The following is a 17,196-nucleotide window of genomic DNA, read 5'->3' on the forward strand; positions in this document are numbered from 1 at the left end:
TCCGTTATTTGTTAGAATTCGTGTCTATTTCAATGTTGTGTTTCATTATTCTCATTAATCCACAAACGTTCAAGCAAGCAAACCTCGTCTAAACATCCCGCCTGGGCAGTGCCAAAAAGTGAACAAACATATTCGCGCTATTATGTTGAGTAGGCGGTTCTTGATGGGCGTTCTTGCTCTATGGTTGGCCAAAGGCTGCGCCCTGTCATTTCTGTTTCCGCTTTCTTTTAATACGCACGCCCAGTTACTACTCTCACTGAATAATGATAATAATGATCAAGATGGCTACTTCAGATGCCTCCTTGCGGTAGCTACCTAACAATTTCATGAAAACAACTAAAACTACTCTTCCTCGCGATTTAAAGGCCCGGAGCTAGCCTGGAATGTGCAGAAAATACCACTGTGTGGTTTATACGCTGGAGTGGCTTTGAAAGTGCAGTACATTTATTGCATTGTATTTTATTACCTGACATAGCTAGCCTGCTTGCTAGCTAACGTTACAGTAGTTGTCGAACATTCCCAATTTTAGATTGCAAGTTAGTTCAGTAAAGTCTCGCCCAGTCTTTGTGTTCCTCGCAAAGGTCTCTGACCGTCGGCATCAAATGGCCGAACCGAGAAAAGTACCGTTTGTCACTATATCATCCTTCAACAACAACAATGCATCGCCGTCGGAGTCCAAGAAACGCCGCCGGGAGGATGAGGCCGAAATCAGTTTGGGGGAAGATGGAGGGGGTGGAAGTGTAGCAACCGGGCCAGGTAGTGGTACTGGTGCTAGTCCGTTCGGTAACGTAAACTTGGAAGCCGGCGACGGCGATTCAGCGGAAACAAGGCGTTTAACAGTGCGCTTGAATCTCTCCTTGTCCGAGCCCAGTGAACGAGGATCTGCTGAATTTAACTACAGCGAACTGGTTCAATCTACTCATGTAAGTTCAAGAAACCAGTCAAGGCTAAGTATTTACAGGCCGGGCTAGTAATGAGCAAGCGTATTGCAGGCAGCTTGAAGTGTAAGCTCGCGAGCTATGGTGTTTACATTTTGTTTTTAAAGGCAAATATATTTTACGTGTTATGGAAGCATACAAACTTTATATACGCTATATTAACATTGTAGATTTAGTATGCATGTTTATACTACAGGTAATAATTACTGTAATTCCGTACTAAAATTCCACAACCATTTTCACTTACACGTTGTCCCACCTGCTGTCTCTTGAAGGTGATCAAGCCACCCCCTCCTGCTCCAGCACAACCTAAAGGTCTGACACCAGCCTTGGACCGCAACGACCCCTTTGGGGATGACAAGGAAAGACGAGAAGTGGAGGCGCTTGCCAAGAAATTTGAAAACAAATATGTAAGTCTCCTGCTTGGTGTGTGAATTGTATATGACTACTGTATAATGTATATAGATAGTAATTACATTGTGTAATTTGTATTTTTTGGTTTTATTCACAGTTAACTATACTTTTGTTTTCTCTGATCACAGGGCAATATAGGGAAAAAGAAGAGGAAGGACAGGATACAAGATCTCATTGACATTGGTTTTGGATACGATGAGACTGACCCATTCATCGATAACTCGGAGGCTGTGAGTTTCCTCTGTTTACTTATGTACTTCACAATCCTTCCTTTGTGAACAAAGGCATAACAGACTCCTTTAAAAGCATCGGTAAGCTTGATTCTATTTCACCTTAGCCCTTTGCCCCATCATCACATTTGAATAAACACTGTCACATTCCTCTTCCCAAACTTATATATTAGTTTATATGCTTTGTGTATCACCTCTTACTCCCTTTCCCTCAGTATGATGAGTTGGTGCCAGCCTCCCTCACCACCAAACTGGGAGGGTTCTACATCAACACGGGCACCCTGCAGTTCCGAGCAGCCTCAGAATCAGAGGGCGAGGACTTTAAGGTGCACACATGCCTTTTCAAGTGTTGTTTTGTATTAAACAGCTATTTCTGGGCCTCCCAGGTGGTTCAGCGATCTTTTCCGTCAGCACCAAGGTGAAAACCAAGGCTTATGACCTAAATTGTGCCATTAGCTGGTTAGTGGCTGGGAACAAGTACATTTTAGTCGTTATATGAAAAAGATTGCAGGCCAGTAAAAAGGTCTACAAAAATGGCCTGCTTTGTCTACATACTTTGATAATCAGTTTTTCCATTTGACTGTCTGTAGAAGTTGAAAGATGGTGAGGATCGTGCGATAAAGAAGCGAAGGAAAAAGCAAGATGGCCTTAACATGGATGAGAAGAAGCCAAGAAAGAATAAGATGCCAAAGCAAGGGTGAGCAATGGTATACATGTGTTCTGCCACCTCTACAGTGGGTCTGGTGTACATATAAACTCACGTCTGATGTTTGTCACAACCTCCAAAATCAGTGCAATAGTGCTATGTCCTCTTCTAGTGTGTCTGGCCTGAATGTTCACCGGCCAGAGAAGAAGAAGAGGAAGAAGTTGATGAAGGACTCTCTGAATCTGGCGGCCATGCTCCGTCGCTTCACCCGAGAGAAGGAGGAGAGCCGCAAAAAGAATCCCAGCCTGCCCCGTGGTCAGGCCAATGCCAACAGTGGCCTGCTCAATGCACACCCCAAACCGACTGACATCCACATGGCTGACCTGACCTCTGACCCGGCCATGATGTCCCTGCTGGGTGCAGCCAATAACAATGACATGCTTCAGGATATGATGGGCGATCTGGACTTTGGGCTGCTGGACTCTCCTCAGCCCTCCAGCCCTGCACAGGGGGAGAACGGTGCTTTGGGTAGGGTCCAGACTAGGGTTCCAGGGCCACAAGGGGGTCTCCTGCCCCCCCCGCCTCTACCTAATGGACTGCCCGGCCCTCTCAGTAAGCGCATTGAGGATCTTCGAACGGTACGTGGCTGATGTGTGTTGATATCCTGCTACATGTCTTTACAGGTAGTCGTCAACTTACGACCTTTTGACTGTCCGTGACCGAAGTTAGAAGCGTGGTATACTCTTATGTTGTTGTATGCAACTTGACAGTATGGTACTGTAACAAATCTTAGAAAACTGAGCCGAGCGAGTGTAGTATGAGAGAACGCAAACATGGCTACGGGGGTCTAGAATATACTGTTGTTATTCACCAGCTGGCTTACGAACCAAATCAAATTCCGGAAGATATTGCGGTTGTAAGTCGATGTGTGTGTGTGTGTATATTACATTTTAGTCTCTGTGCACTTCTAGCTTTGTAGAAAACTTAATGCACGTAAAAATGTACTGCATTGATTCTATTTTGTTTTATGGCCTCCAGAGTGGCGCGGTGGTATGAGTCACTGCCTAGCATTGCAACCATGTCACTGCGTCCACAGGTTTTAAAGTCTGTTAGTGGCATTCCTGCAAAATTTCTGGAGTTTATTGGAGAGGGGCACATTGGTTTTGCGCTGCTCGAGGAGAAAAGTGCATTTCGTACAGGACTGCTTTGTCTCAGTTCGCTCGAACAGCTCCCTGTGTTAGGTCAGGCGTCTGGGAGATCAACTGTGGTTGTTTGCCATAGAATGTGTTCACCACCAGGGTGTGTCTTGGTTTAGTGGGCAGCTTCATAAGAAGCAAAGCAGACTGGTGAGATGTTTCAGAGGAAACTTATTTCGATCTTTGCGTACCCTGCACCTACTGTGGAGTTGTTGCAACAAGGCAAGTCCGTAATTGTGAATCGTTGAACATCATGTCATTGGAAGGGGTGGTTTAAGAAACATTTTGATATTTCCTTCCCTTAAGATAGACAGGAGTAACACAAGCATACTTTCAGGGTCTCAGGGAGGAGTGAGAAGGAAAGGTTGCTGTGGCAACAAGAGACATGCAACTCTGAGGGAAATGAGGTGAAAACAAGTGACCAATTTCTTCCTGACAGAGTGGTGAGGGTAAACGTAAAGGGCAAGAAAGGAGCTTGGAGAAGCCGAGAGAAAAATAAAGGATCGGAGGCCAAGAGGGAGAGAACGAGGGAGGTACTGTTACGAAGGTCGAGAAAAGAGACTTAGACAAGATGAGGCATGGAGGAGTGAAATGGTAGGTGATTGATTTATGTAGGTATGTGGTAGGTGATTGATTTATCTAGGTGTGTATATAGGTCATTTATACTAACAAACCAACATTGTGTTTGTTACTAGACAGACAGTGTGTCAGGGTTTACTTTAGCAGCTATTTTTGGGCCTTTTTATATATTCATTGGCAAAACATTTGAGTACCTACATACAATCCAAGAGAGGGTTGTGTGTTTGAATTGGGGAAGCAAATTGTGCTCGAAGCAAATGGAACAGCCCATTATCAGTCATCTGTCTAGGCATCTTTATATAGCACACAATATAGCACCCAGCAAGCCTCAAATTTAGATTTTTAAGGGCAAGGCCGTTTGGCTTTAAAGGGGTACATCATATGCCATAAGCCAGGGTACTAAGGCTATAAATCAAAATAGCCAATAAAGAAAACAATTACTTTACTGATTTAAGAAAGCTTGTGTGTCCTCATGCACTATTTACTAGTAATAAATAATTATTGACAGACCTCACAAACCGTAACCCTTAGTTCTACCCTTGTGTCTGTAACAGAGTTGGCAGTGGTAGCCAGTGGGAGATCAATTTCATGACCTTTCGCGGTCCATCTCAAATGAAATCGGTCACATGATACAGCAGGTGTACTTCAACACTGAAATGCTCAGGAGCCCTTGACAACAATGCAGTTTAGAGAAAAATACTAAATAATCTAAAAATACTATTTATATTATAATATAAAATAAAAAATTGTCTTGATTAAAGCACCACTGTTCATTGATCATCAGGCTGTGAACCTAAAGGAAAAGAGACTAAAAAGCATTCTGCAGAAGTTACAGATAAATTAATGCAAATGCACAGGTTGGGAAAATGGTACAGAATCATATCCAAGTGTTTCTGAGGCTGTTTCTGAAACAAAAACAACACCGAGGCCCTGCCAAGAAAAGTCAGTATCTCAACACTTAGCACCCAAACGAGGAGTCTTGACAGATGCAAAAGGGAAGCGAACAATCACTTTGAGGAGCTACAGAGTTCTGTTTTGGGGGTGGGAGTATAAGTATGTCTGGAATTTACCATAAAGCTTGAGAGTGACCAAGCTGCAATGTGGGAAAAGGTTATGTGATTAGATTCAACTTTGTCATTGAACAGTACAATTACAGTACAACAAAATGCAGTTAGCATCTAACCAGAAGTGCAAATAGAATGCCTAAAAACACCATTCCTACAGGGGTGCTAGCAGTTTATATTTCTCATTAGCAGGTAATATGCATTTTGTTCAAATAGATGGAGCAAAAATACTGACATCTGCAGCCCAATTGAAGCTTGGGGGAGCCCATTCAAAAGGAATCCCCAGCACAAGGTCAAAGCAACATCAGATTAGCACTGGGCGTCTGTGGAACTACTTGAAAATTGCGGTTAACAAGTGTTGTCCAACCAACCTGAACTACTTGGATAAAATCTTACAAGAAGAATAGACCAAAATCACTCTGACGCTGTGTTGTTCATACTTACGGCAAAGGTCATGAAGCTGTTATTGCAATGGAGGGTGGCTCTACCAAATATTAAGTGGGAGTTGAATACTTAACCAAGCATTTATTTTCTTAGACTGATTTGACGTTCAGAAAATATTTCTATCATCTCAATTATTGATGTTGAGTGTGTCTTTTGATAGAAAACATCAGACGGAACACCATTTATATGAGCGAATGGGTTAGTGGTCTGAATAGTTGCAATGTATGTATATCCACTTACCATGAGTTTTTCTTGAAGGCCCGTGGAGTCATTTTACACAACAAGCCATTATGCACCTCTGTCCCAGCATGGAACTAGTGTTATTAGCACCGTCCAAATACATTAATTGAATCTGTGCTTCCCGAGACATAAAGCTGCATTGCAAGTGTAACCGAAATCAAAAAACACTTCAAATTATATTTAACATGTGTTTTATGCTTGTCTTGAAAACTGTACAGAATTAAAATTAGTGCAGCCTGGTTGTTTACATCCTTGAGATTTTATCATTCCAGTTATTGTGTTCTTTATATTTTTGGAATTACGCAGTGTGATTAATGAATCTGTACATTTTAGAAACAAGTGTCTTTAAGAATTTCTGAAGTAGACAGGCAGTAAGTGGAGGTTGACTGGGAAGGCATTTTGCTTAGTTACTATTGTGGACAAATATAAAATATCTAGTGGTGATCAATCACTTGCAATGGGAATGCTTTGCTGGCAGACGCTGTTCAACTCAGTCATTGTTGATTTGGACCACAGGCTATATTTTCAATATATAATTTAAATAAAATGCAGGATTTTACTAAGGACCGTGAAAACGGTCTGTCATATAAGTTATTGTATATTTTTCTTTCATTAAATAATATTTAGAGTAACTATAACTTGGATTTTTCAAAAAAGCCATATCAAATTACAATGTCTGTTGTTACGATTGTTTTGTGAATTGATAACTTATTTCTAAAACAACTGCTCAAATCAACATGGCTTGTTATATATCTGTCCATTGAATCTCCAATAGATTTTTTTTTATCCCTAATTTTGAATTAATCTCCAACAGGCTTCTCGTCAGTTTGATCAAGAAGGCAGAAAAAAGTTTTTCACCCTGGACATGAACAACATCCTACTGGAGTGAGTCTGTTTCTTAACTTTAAAATCTTTGCTCTCTTTAGAGTTCAATATTTACAGTTAGAGTCAAACGCTTGGACACACCTACTCATTCAAAGTTATTTCTTTAGTTTTACTTTTTTCCACATAGTAGAATAATAGTGAAAGGATCAAAACTAGGAAGTAACACATGGTATCACATAGTAACCAAAAAACTGTTAAAAATATGAAAATACGTTCCTTATTGTAGATTCTTCAAATTAGCCACTCTTTTCTGTGACATCTTTGCTCACTCTTTGCATTATTTCACCCAGCTTCATTAGGTAGTCACCTGGAATGCATTTTTGTTAACATGACTGGGTAAAACTTAATTTGTGGAATTTCTTTCCTTATTAATGTGTTAAGGTTGGTAAACAGAGGTTAACAAGGTAAGGTGGGTATAGAGATGATCATCGTTTGTTGGTGTAGTCATCCAAATTCTGTCAAGAACTGCTCAAAAAAGCTCAGAGAAACGGCAGTCCGTCATTGCTTTAAGACATGAAGATCAGTCAATCTGTAAAATTTCAAGAACTTAGAACGTTTCTTCAACTGCTACAGAGGATATGTTTTAGTTACCAGCCTCAGAAATCGTCAATTAACTGCACCTCAGATTGCAACCCAAATATAGACCCATCTCTCAAGATCAACTGTCCAGAGGAGACTACATGGTCGCTGAAAAGAAACCAATACTGAAGGACATTGGTAATTTGAAGAGACTTGGGCCAAGGCACAAGAAATGGACATTGGACCGGTGGAAATCTGTCCTTTGGTCTGATGAGTCCAAATCTTGCGATTTTTGAGACACAGAGTGGGTGAACGGATCATCTTGGCATATGTGGTTTCCATTGTCATGCATGGAAGAGGTGTGATGGTATGAGGGTGCTTTTCTGTTGATGCTGTCTGTGATTTATTTAGAATTCAAGGGACACACTCACCCAGCATGACTACCAGAGAATTCAGCAGTGCTATGCCATCCCATTTGATTTGCACTTAGTGGGACGACCTCAACCCTTTTGAGATAGGTTGGGGTAATTTGTACTGCAGGCAACAAGGTCTCGGCATATGTGGGAAAAGCAGGCAACAAGGTCTCGGCATATGTAGGAACTCCTTCAAGACTGTTGACAAAGCATTGCAGATGACTACTTCATGAAGCTGGTTGAGAGAATGCCAAGAGTGTGCAAAGCTGTCATCAAGGCAGGCGAAGGCTGACTTTGTAGAAAAATAGAGACATCAAAGCTATGAAACAACACATGGAATCATGTAGTAATCAAAATACATTCCAATTTTAGATTCTTCAATGTGGAAAGTTGTCAAATATAAAAATACCCTTGAATGAGTAGGTGTGTCCAAACTTTACAATGGTACTGTATATTACAATGGTACTGTTTTGGGGAATTTTCTAATTAAGAGCTAAATTATCATAAGAAGTTAATAACTAACCAGTGACCTTAATTGGTATTATTATTTTTTACTGGTTAGACTTCCCTTTACCTAGTCAATAGGGACCACAACAGAACCCAGCTGAGTACTTTTTGTCTGGCAATAGGAATGCCTTTGTTTGACCCTCTCCTCTGCTGGTCAGTATTAATATTGATGTCCGGGCCTGTCCTTTGTGCTGGTCAGTATTAATATTGATATCTGGGCCTGTCCTTTGTGCTGGTCAGTATTGAGTTGCAGGTTCAGGAACAGCCAGCAGCAGTACGCTCGTCAGTCTACTCCCATCTGGAGGCCTTTGTGCCCTGCAACAAGGAGGCTCTGCTCAAGCGTCTAAAGAAACTCAGCCTAAATATCCAGGTGTGTGTAAATGCAATCACATTGTTCTTTCATTTTGTGTGTGTGTGTGTGTGAACATGTGCCTTTTATTGGATTATATTTAAAATAATGTGTGTCTAGCTTGCGCGTAATCTGGTGTGTGTGTGTGTGTGTGTGTGTGTGTGTGTGTGTGTGTGTGTGTGTGTGTGTGTGTGTGTGTGTGTGTGTGTGTGTGTGTGTGTGTGTGTGTGTGTGTGTGTGTGTGTGTGTGTGTGTGTGTGTGTGTGTGTGTGTGTGTGTGTGTGTGTGTGTGTGTGTGTGTGTGTGTGTGTGTGTGATATCTATCTTTTCCCTCCTCTGTGATCCAGGATGATCGTCTACGTGCCCCTCTACTGAAACTGAAGCTCGCTGTGTGTAGCGTGATGCCAGAACAGATTGCCAGATACAACATGGATTGTATTGCTAAAGTGGCCAAGTAAGACCTTCTCTACCCTGCAGTCTTTCCAATCATCACGTTTCTGCTATGCACATTTATTTACTGTCTTAACAGATGCCCTTCACACACAATTTGTAAATGGCAATCAGTAATGGAAACGAAGAGCATTTTGTTGCTACAAAACTCATTTGGTAGATGCTTGGTTAGAGAGTTGATTTGGAAATTCAGTGTATCGGAAGTTGTGACTCATTACATTGTCAGTCAGCCTTAACTGAAGTGAAAACCTCCAAGAAAAACAACTCCAAGAAAAAAAACACTTCCACAGAAAAAGACTGGGAGCTCCAGCGGTCTAAAAATACGTAAATGTTAACCATATAATTAAAGCTGATTAGAAGCTGAAGGGGTTCAGCGTAGTAAAGACTTATTAGTAGAGTACTATTACATTAGCACATCAGTTGGTGGATCTATTCAACAGAAACCATATACTGTGACTAGAACACAGTGGGGATATTTGGTGGTGCTGTCCAACACCTGACACCATCTTAGTCCTTTACCGAGGGGACTGTGGCGCAGTTCTCACCATATGAGCCAAATTGCAGTTCATGGCAACTAGGTTACCCCACTGGCACAATGCCTAGAGTTTTTGCCTTTCTCGTCACCAACCCTGACTTGTGTTCCCAGAATCTTTTGGATGGGTTACTTGGTGTTTTACGATAATGTAGGTCGTTGAACATTTGTTGATAGTATTCCTACCTAGGGTTACATATAGCTTAAATTAGGGTGATAGGTTTTGTTTGGTGGATGGTTAAGATGTTATTGATAGTTAGTAGATATAGATCTGTTGAGCATCTGTAGACTCTATGGGACTCTCAATAAAGTGATAACAGGTTTTGTCCGTATCTCCGGGTTACAGGCAACAGTCGGAAGAAGGGGAAAAGAATGGATCAGAAGAGGAGGATGAGGAGAAGCCAGGGAAAAGAGTCATGGGACCTCGCAAGAAGTTTGTCTGGGATGAGAAGCTCAGGTGAGCACCCCTTAACGAATGTTAATGAAAGTCTGAAGGTGAATATTGGAAGAATGTTGAGCTGATGTTAGATTGGATACAGATCTGGCCAAATATATAAATACAGTTACACCTTAAAAAATTCCACATTTAATATTCTGTTAAAGTTGCTAAAATGTGGCTCCTTAAATGTGGGATACCAGGTTAAGACTGTATAACCAAAACCATGAACTATCCCACTAACCTTGAATCTGCATGGGGGTCCTGTGTTTCCCACATTATCCTATGTTAGTAGAGACGTATCTGTAGTCCTGTGTTTCCCACATTATCCTATGTTAGTAGAGACGTATCTGTAGTCCTGTGTTTCCCACATTATCCTATGTTAGTAGAGACGTATCTGTAGTCCTGTGTCCAGAGGCATTATTTAATTTTTTCTTCATTGTATTTACTGCAATGAACTGTTTGAAATTAAAAGGGGCAGTATCATAAGGCCAGTGGCCTTTAACTTTTTGGTTCACCCAATTGAAGATCTACCTGCAGCTTAACATTGTTTTCCCCAATTACATCATAAAACAAATGAGGATGCAGTGTAATATTTCTAAATAATTGACAAGTAATGCAGTGTTTTATCTGAATGTTGCTTAAGTGTTGTGAACTGGGTGCAACTGAGACAAACTGTGAGCTCCCTTCGGTGAACCTGAGTTGCGCAGCATTCCAAAATATCTAACGCGAATGCCGAAACGACGCAGAGTTGGACATTGATGGCATGCTCGCACTTCAGCTAAAATATAGGATTGTTTTGCCGTGGCGTTATAGATTTAGCGTATCGCCGCTCCTGTATAGCGGTGTTGGGAAACACTGAAGGGGTCTAGACATTTTGTACGCATCTGTAGTTTGTGGAACGTGTGTTGGTCTATAGGACGTTGCTGTGTAACCTGGTGAGGGTGAAGCTGGGATGCTATGAGCTGGAGGGGCAGAGCTCCCTGTCTCCAGAGGACTACCTCAAGACATTCATGGAGACCGAGGTCAAGCCACTGTGGCCCAAGGGCTGGATGCAGGCCAGGTGTGTGTGCTGCGCTGTGTGTGTGCTCGTGTGCGCTGCGCTGTGTGTGTGTGTGCTCGTGTGCGCTGCGCTGTGTGTGTGTGTGCTCGTGTGCGCTGCGCTGTGTGTGTTGCATGTTGAAATACTGAATGTTACTATTAAACATAGTTTTACATTTCTACATGTTTTCTCCTCAGGATGTTATTTAAGGAGAGTCTCGTGGCTCATGGTCACCTCACTGGCAATCCGTAAGTTACTGTACTTTATTTAAAAATGTCTGTGGCTGCAGAGACAACTTTTTATTCTTGACTCTTTAGTCCACTGGACCAAGAGATTTCCAGAGTTTACGAAGCTTCTGCGCATGTATGGATCATTGGGATATCTGTCTATATATGTGTGATTCAGGCCTGTCCTGTCAGAGCTGCTTCGGGATTTTGTCATGGCTGTATATATGTTATAAGCCTATACTGTTCATTTGTTTTAATAATAGAGCAAATAATAAAGGGTCATTTTCTGATGGGATAACACAGTTCTATTCTATATTATTAGTTTAAGAGGTTGATGTAGCAACTTTTGAATGCTCCTTTTGTTATTTGCTGATCTTCCTTTTAATCTCACTGTAATCCAGAGCAAAGAAAAAGAACTGTGTTCCCACACCCAAGACTAAACCCAAGGTAAGTTACATAGATCCACGGACCTCTGAATTTCCTGTCATTTCGGTACCCTTGTGGTCTGGATAGATTTAGATCACCACACTAACCGCGGCTTTTTGTCCCACATGTTGTTGGGTAAACAAGGAGGGTGTTTGGGTCCAGAGGTCCACCCCCCCTGGTGCTGTGACCCCGTCCTCAGTGGCTCCAGCGACCCGTCGTCCCATGCAGTCCCCCGCCGAGCCCATCTGTCTGTTGGACTCCCTGGATGACGAGCTGACCGCGCCCTCCCTGGACTCCATCTCCCAGGCCCTGGCGCTCCTCAGCAATGCCGCCAAGGGCCTGGTCCATGGGGACAGCCCCCCCTCCCCCGACGGTCCCAAGAATGTCCCCTCCGCCCTCCACTCCTCACCTCTCCTGCAGCAGCACAAGAAAAGTGCCGTCAGCGTTGTCAGCGCCCCTCTCTACGTCTCTACCTCCTCTCCCGCTCTCTCTCGGCCGTCCGCCGTGTCCTCCCCCCTGTCCTCGGCGAGGAGTGAGGGGCTGGGCTCCATGAAGGCTGGAGGCGCCCAAGCTCAGGCTCACAGACAATCAGTGCTGAGCACTCCGAGGCCTGCTGTGACGGGTCTTAGTAAAGCCGGCACTCCTTGCTCTCCCTCCCAGCCCAAGCCGCGGCCACCCCCCACAGCCTCACCACTGGCGCCCCCCAATCAGAAGGGCTTTGGCACTAATAACACTAAAGCGGACGGCGGTGACTCTCCTCACCCCCTCCCACATGCCCCCCGTGGGGCACAGCCGTCCCAGAGCAAAGCCTCCCCCCTCTCCTCCCCCTTCTCCCACTCTCTCCCAGGGGCCCCGACTCAGCCGCAGTCAAACTTCATCACTCCCATGCAGGCCACGCTCACAAAGTCCTCCCACAGCAGCACCTCACCCATCATTAAACTCACCCCTCGCCCCCCCAACCCCTCAACCACCACCTCCTCCGCTTCCCCCAACGCTAGGCCTCAGGCAGCGTCCACTATGCACCAGTACTCCTCCAAAAGCCCAGCAGGCTTCCGTCCACCTTTCTCGGGCGCTCAGGGAGGGCCGGCCAAACACGGCCAGGGTAGCTACAGCCCCGCCGGAGGGCCGAAGACGCCGTCTCAGATCATTAACAGCAGTGCCAACACCAGCCTTACCAACACCTCATCCATCAGCAAGCATTCAGGTTCCAGTCCCGCCATGAGCACAGCCATGAACAGTCAGCGCCAAAGGCCGACGGGTGGAACCACTCAGGGGGCGAAGCCTTTGACCTCTGTGTCCACGTCATCGGTTTCCAGTCAGTTGCCCCAGGTGAGATTTAGACGTGGGACATGTTGCACCAGATCGCCCGTGTGGGTGGTGTTTTGTCATTGCCTGTGGATCTGTGTCTCTGAAACAAATGGACTTGTCCCTCAGGTGTCGTCGGCCGGCAGCAACCTTCTGGGGTCTGCTCAGGCTCTCCCGCTGGGCTTTGGAATGTTGGGGGGGCTGGTTCCGGTCTCCCTGCCCTTCCAATTCCCTTCGCTCCTAAACCTCCCACCTTTAGTGGGCACAGCGGGCTCCAACACAGGGACGAGTGGCTCCTCGGTCAGCAGCAGCGCGGAATTTGCCCTGACTCAGAGTGAGTGACAACCACCATGCTACACTAACATTCACACCCTGTTAAACAAAACAAACTCTGAATGGTGTTCATGATATAGTGTGACAGTTGTCTTTAGTTTAGCCTGTGTGTGTGTGTGTGTGTGTGTGTGTGTGTGTGTGTGTGTGTATTGATGTCTGGGTTTGTGTAGAGTTCATTTTAGTGTTACGTTGTCAAATCATTGTGTAAAACATCTGTGCTGTGTTTAAATGCCTGTAATGTTGTTTTTTTTATCATTGTCTGATATTTTCCCATTTTCGTTTCTTTGGTCCTTCTCTCATTTCTCCCTCTATGCCTTTTAAATGTAATCGTTCCATTTATCTACTGCTTTTCTGTGCTTTTCCATCCATTTACTCTGGCTCCTCTTGGTGTCTCGCCTTCCATTCCTGTTTGGTGTGCCCTCCCTCTCCTATTCCACCATGCCCTTGACCCCTCTACCTGCCGTCCCCCCCCCCCGTCCTCTTGTCTCTCCTCAGATCTGTTAAAGAGTCTCCAGTCAGGTTCTCAGGTTGCTCTGCCTCCTCACTTGCAACTCGCTTTTTCAGGTAAAATCTGCCCCCCGCCCTTTGACCATGCTCTCCTTCCTCTTCCCAGCCCACCTGTTGTCCCATCAAATGTCTGGTGTTTTTTTCCCTTGGGGACGTCCTGTCTGTCCCTCCCTAGTCTTTGTGCTTGTCTGGTGGTGGATTGCATGGCAATCGTGTACGGCACATCGTGTACGGCACATCAGGGGTTAGCGTGCGTGCAAGCTGCTCTTTCATTTAATATTTTGTTTTTGTTTCTCATGATTATTTCAAGAACTCTACTCTTCTGGTCCAGATGTCAGTCAAAACCAAGGAGGGGATGTGAAGAGGAAGTCGCTTTGACCACAGCTATTTGAAACCGAGGACATCCACTATGACGTGACCGCTATCAGGACAAATCAGGAACTAGGAAGGCTTTGAATGAAAAATAAATCAACTGACCAAACACAGAATGGATTTAACATGGGGGAGTTGGACCCTCTAAACATACTTGGGTCTCATGACAAGTACCGCTGTTACTTTTAGTTTTTTTAAACTGAAATTTGATATTGGTTATGAACATATTGTACATTTTAAGGAGTAATGAACTTTTTTTGTCAATGTTTACGAAACAGACCTTTCACTGTGGTCAGAGAGGGAGTGAATTGAATGCTTGGTGGGCGTGTTGGTATGTATGAATGCACTATTCTGTTATGATCAATGTGCACATGTTGTCTAACCCTCCCTCTCTGATATCTGGGTTAGTGTGTATTTGGTGCTGTTTTTCACAATGTAATCATAAAGACCTGTAAGAAATGATACTCAATGCAAACATTAGATTTGACACTTAAGAACGCCACTGTACATTTTCCCTGTTTTTGAATTTAAGATTTTTTGCTGTACATAAATACAACATTCAATAAAACAAAAAAGCCTTAGAAAAGCCAAGAACTATGCATAAGTATAAAAATGTAGGTCCTACCTTCTGTTAAGTTGCTCTGGATAAGAGCTTCTGCTAAATGACTAAACTGTATTACAAAACTGATGTTTCTTGAATTTCTATAGCCAACATGAGTGTACTGTTGTTTTGTCTTATGCTTTCACTTGGATTTAAGTGCTGCGAAACTCCACACCACCTTACTAAAATGGAAAATAAACCACTATTTTCTAGATAGCGCAAAGCTAGTAAAGGTAACCCACCAATAAACATCAGCTCCAAATAGAATCAGTATTGCCAAGTAATACTTTACCATGCCACCAGGAGCCAAAAAAAGAAATCTGAAAAATCGCAAATTTATTTGACAGGGTTAACAAAAAGAACTTCCTGTAGTTAACTTCCACTTAAACAGCCCAGAAAGGCAAATGATTCAACACAAGGCTGAACTACTGTGCTTCCTCCAGATGGAGATCACAGGTTATTTAGGGGTCAATTCAAAGCCAACACACCTGAGGCACAACACATGTAAAGGGGCAGTGTTTTAAAATTTAAACTTTAATTTAGCTGACAAATGCCACTTAATTGAAATTAGACAGCGACTATCAACAAGATCATGTCCCAATCAATGAGCTACAATATTCATAGCATAACCCTTAATCAAGTAGCATAAGTAATGACTTTCATATATTCCTAAAAGCCTTTAACTCCACAGCCAATTACTATTGCCCCACATAGCACACAAGCTGACAAAACAAAAAGTAAACCGGGGAAAAAAAAAACATGAACCAAATATCACATTGGTGATCAATTCTACAACTGTAAAGAGTCTGGCGGTATGCAGAAAGTTTGGCAGCTGTCCCGATTCCTCTTGATATCTTTCTTACGGTCCTCCAGAGTCTATTTGACCAGAGGCCTGGTTTTGTCATCATCACCACACTGGTGGGCTTTATACTTTTTCACCTCTGCCATGTATTTTGTCCAGGCATCCCCCTTGCCCTCCATCTGGAAAAACAGAATAGATTAGACTGCTTCGTATGCTGTACCGCAAAGTCAATGACACAAAAGTATGACCATGAAGAGACGTATAGAAACCTCAGGATCCACTTTCTGTTTCTTCGCAACCATGCCAGTCTTGAGTGCCAATTTAGCACCACCTCTGCGCTTCCCCACCTGGGTTAGGGGATAGAAGACTGAAACCGTTATACGAGCCCTTGCAGGTGGCCTGCCAATGATGGAGACTACACAAGACGAGAGAACACATAGACACGTCTACATTTAGACTTCACCCGCTCCATCAGCGAGACATCACGGGAAACATCCCTCAAGTCTTGAGTAGCTAATGAACGTTTCAACGTTGGCAAGACTTGATGTGGATTCATACTTAATTATCCCTGCAGTAAGTGCACCTCTCCTCTAGTGAATGCATCCCTGCCTCCCGATGTGAGATGTGTGGTAAATACAAACTAAATGTTTAATTTGAATATGATATTGGCTAAAATCTCTAACAACTGCCAAACCCCTTACAAAGCTGGTCACACTTGGAGTCTTCTTTTCCTGTGTAGACTGTCCTTCGTCAGCTGTACTATTATCACCGCATCCTTGCTCCATTTCTTTTTTCCTTTTCTCTTCCTCCATTTTTTTCTTGAACATCTCCATAAAGCTGCCATCGTTGGCAAAGGAATTGCCTGCCGCTGCTTTGCTGCCTCCAGGTGAACGACTTGCAGGAGATCCTGGGCTGTTACTGCTAGAATCACTGCTGCTTCGATGGCTTCTATTGTATCCACGCTTCTTATCCATTTTTACTTTAATTCACGTAGCTGGAAGGGCTATGTTACTTTCTCGAATGGTCTTAATGCCAGCTGGTCCTTCACTGACAACAAGCAAAAGCGTGCTAACTAGTTAGCTAGCTACCTGACCAAATTGTTATGAGCAACAGGGAGGGACCGGACACAAACCGATTCCAAATGAAGCAGCAGACTTCCGAGGAAAAGTAGCCCACAAACGACGTCGTCTAATAAAATTAAGAAAACGGGCGCCTCAAAGTAACAAAATAAAAATCCATAAATGAATCGGAGGGACAGGTCCGATTCTTTAGCTGGCTAACTACCTAGCACATGTCCTCTGCGAAAATATAACGCTGGCTTTAGTTTATTGCTAGCTAACGTTATATTGTATAAAAACGGTTGTTATACCCGAACAATTCTTAAGTCAAACGTATTACCAAAAACAGTATTTGTTAAATTATTATCAAAGCTACATAGCTTTATTAGCTAGGCATACAATGGTTATCCAAGTTTTGTTTTCTTTTACTTGCCATCGGTCATGTTGAATATTTTCTTCTCGTACGTCAGCACGTTACGTAAATCATATCACGGGATGACGTTTCAGAGGCCCGTGCATTGGTTCTCAAATCTTTGCATGCAAGGCCCCCCAGCGTCCAATGTGTTTCTTCACCCCTTGATCTAACATAAATGCAGACCGTAATGGCAAGTGTGAGGACTGCTGCCTCGTTTTTATGGGCTGTCTATTCAAGTTGTGTAAAATGTTGGCAGACAACCCTGG

At 43.5% G+C, this 17,196-nt stretch overlaps 2 protein-coding genes across 4 annotated transcripts; one reads left to right on the plus strand and one right to left on the minus strand.

Moving 5' to 3' along the window:
- Positions 1-248: 248 nt before the first annotated feature.
- ubn2b (ubinuclein 2b) lies at positions 249-14,641 on the plus strand. Of its 3 annotated transcripts, none has more exons than XM_010901019.3 (17): positions 249-923; positions 1,214-1,348; positions 1,481-1,582; positions 1,798-1,908; positions 2,173-2,279; positions 2,401-2,866; positions 6,566-6,636; positions 8,316-8,445; positions 8,772-8,878; positions 9,753-9,863; positions 10,762-10,905; positions 11,082-11,132; positions 11,513-11,558; positions 11,682-12,866; positions 12,972-13,176; positions 13,671-13,739; positions 13,993-14,641. In XM_010901019.3, exons 1-17 carry the CDS (start codon positions 603-605, stop codon positions 14,058-14,060), a joined length of 3,429 nt encoding a protein of 1,142 aa, XP_010899321.2. In that variant the 5' UTR covers positions 249-602; the 3' UTR covers positions 14,061-14,641. The 3 variants fall into 3 exon arrangements, with proteins under 3 accessions (XP_010899321.2, XP_010899322.2, XP_010899323.2); XM_010901020.3 differs by having other exon boundaries at positions 14,014-14,641; XM_010901021.3 differs by lacking the exon at positions 13,671-13,739.
- Positions 14,642-14,971: 330 nt separating this feature from the next.
- trir (telomerase RNA component interacting RNase) lies at positions 14,972-16,999 on the minus strand. The gene is made up of 3 exons (XM_010901018.4): positions 16,159-16,999; positions 15,727-15,804; positions 14,972-15,636 (listed from the first exon to the last, which is right to left on the minus strand). Exons 1-3 carry the CDS (start codon positions 16,429-16,431, stop codon positions 15,532-15,534), a joined length of 456 nt encoding a protein of 151 aa, XP_010899320.2. The 5' UTR covers positions 16,432-16,999; the 3' UTR covers positions 14,972-15,531.
- Positions 17,000-17,196: the final 197 nt, after the last annotated feature.

The sequence above is a fragment of the Esox lucius genome, chromosome 11 (genome assembly GCF_011004845.1).
Source record: "Esox lucius isolate fEsoLuc1 chromosome 11, fEsoLuc1.pri, whole genome shotgun sequence".
Taxonomy (NCBI): Eukaryota; Metazoa; Chordata; class Actinopteri; order Esociformes; family Esocidae; genus Esox; species Esox lucius.

What these genes read in the sequence shown, in the direction of transcription:
- ubn2b (XM_010901019.3), top strand. Translation starts at nt 603, where the DNA reads ATGGCCGAACCGAGAAAAGTACCGTTTGTCACTATATCATCCTTCAAC. An exon ending in CACCCAAGACTAAACCCAAG is followed by an intron (nt 11,559 to 11,681) that starts GTAAGTTACATA and finishes TGGGTAAACAAG; the next exon opens with GAGGGTGTTTGGGTCCAGAG. An exon ending in CTTGCAACTCGCTTTTTCAG is followed by an intron (nt 13,740 to 13,992) that starts GTAAAATCTGCC and finishes GATTATTTCAAG; the next exon opens with AACTCTACTCTTCTGGTCCA.
- trir (XM_010901018.4), bottom strand. Translation starts at nt 16,431, where the DNA reads ATGGATAAGAAGCGTGGATACAATAGAAGCCATCGAAGCAGCAGTGAT. An exon ending in CTCCAAGTGTGACCAGCTTT is followed by an intron (nt 15,805 to 16,158) that starts GTAAGGGGTTTG and finishes CCCCTAACCCAG; the next exon opens with GTGGGGAAGCGCAGAGGTGG. An exon ending in AACAGAAAGTGGATCCTGAG is followed by an intron (nt 15,637 to 15,726) that starts GTTTCTATACGT and finishes CTGTTTTTCCAG; the next exon opens with ATGGAGGGCAAGGGGGATGC.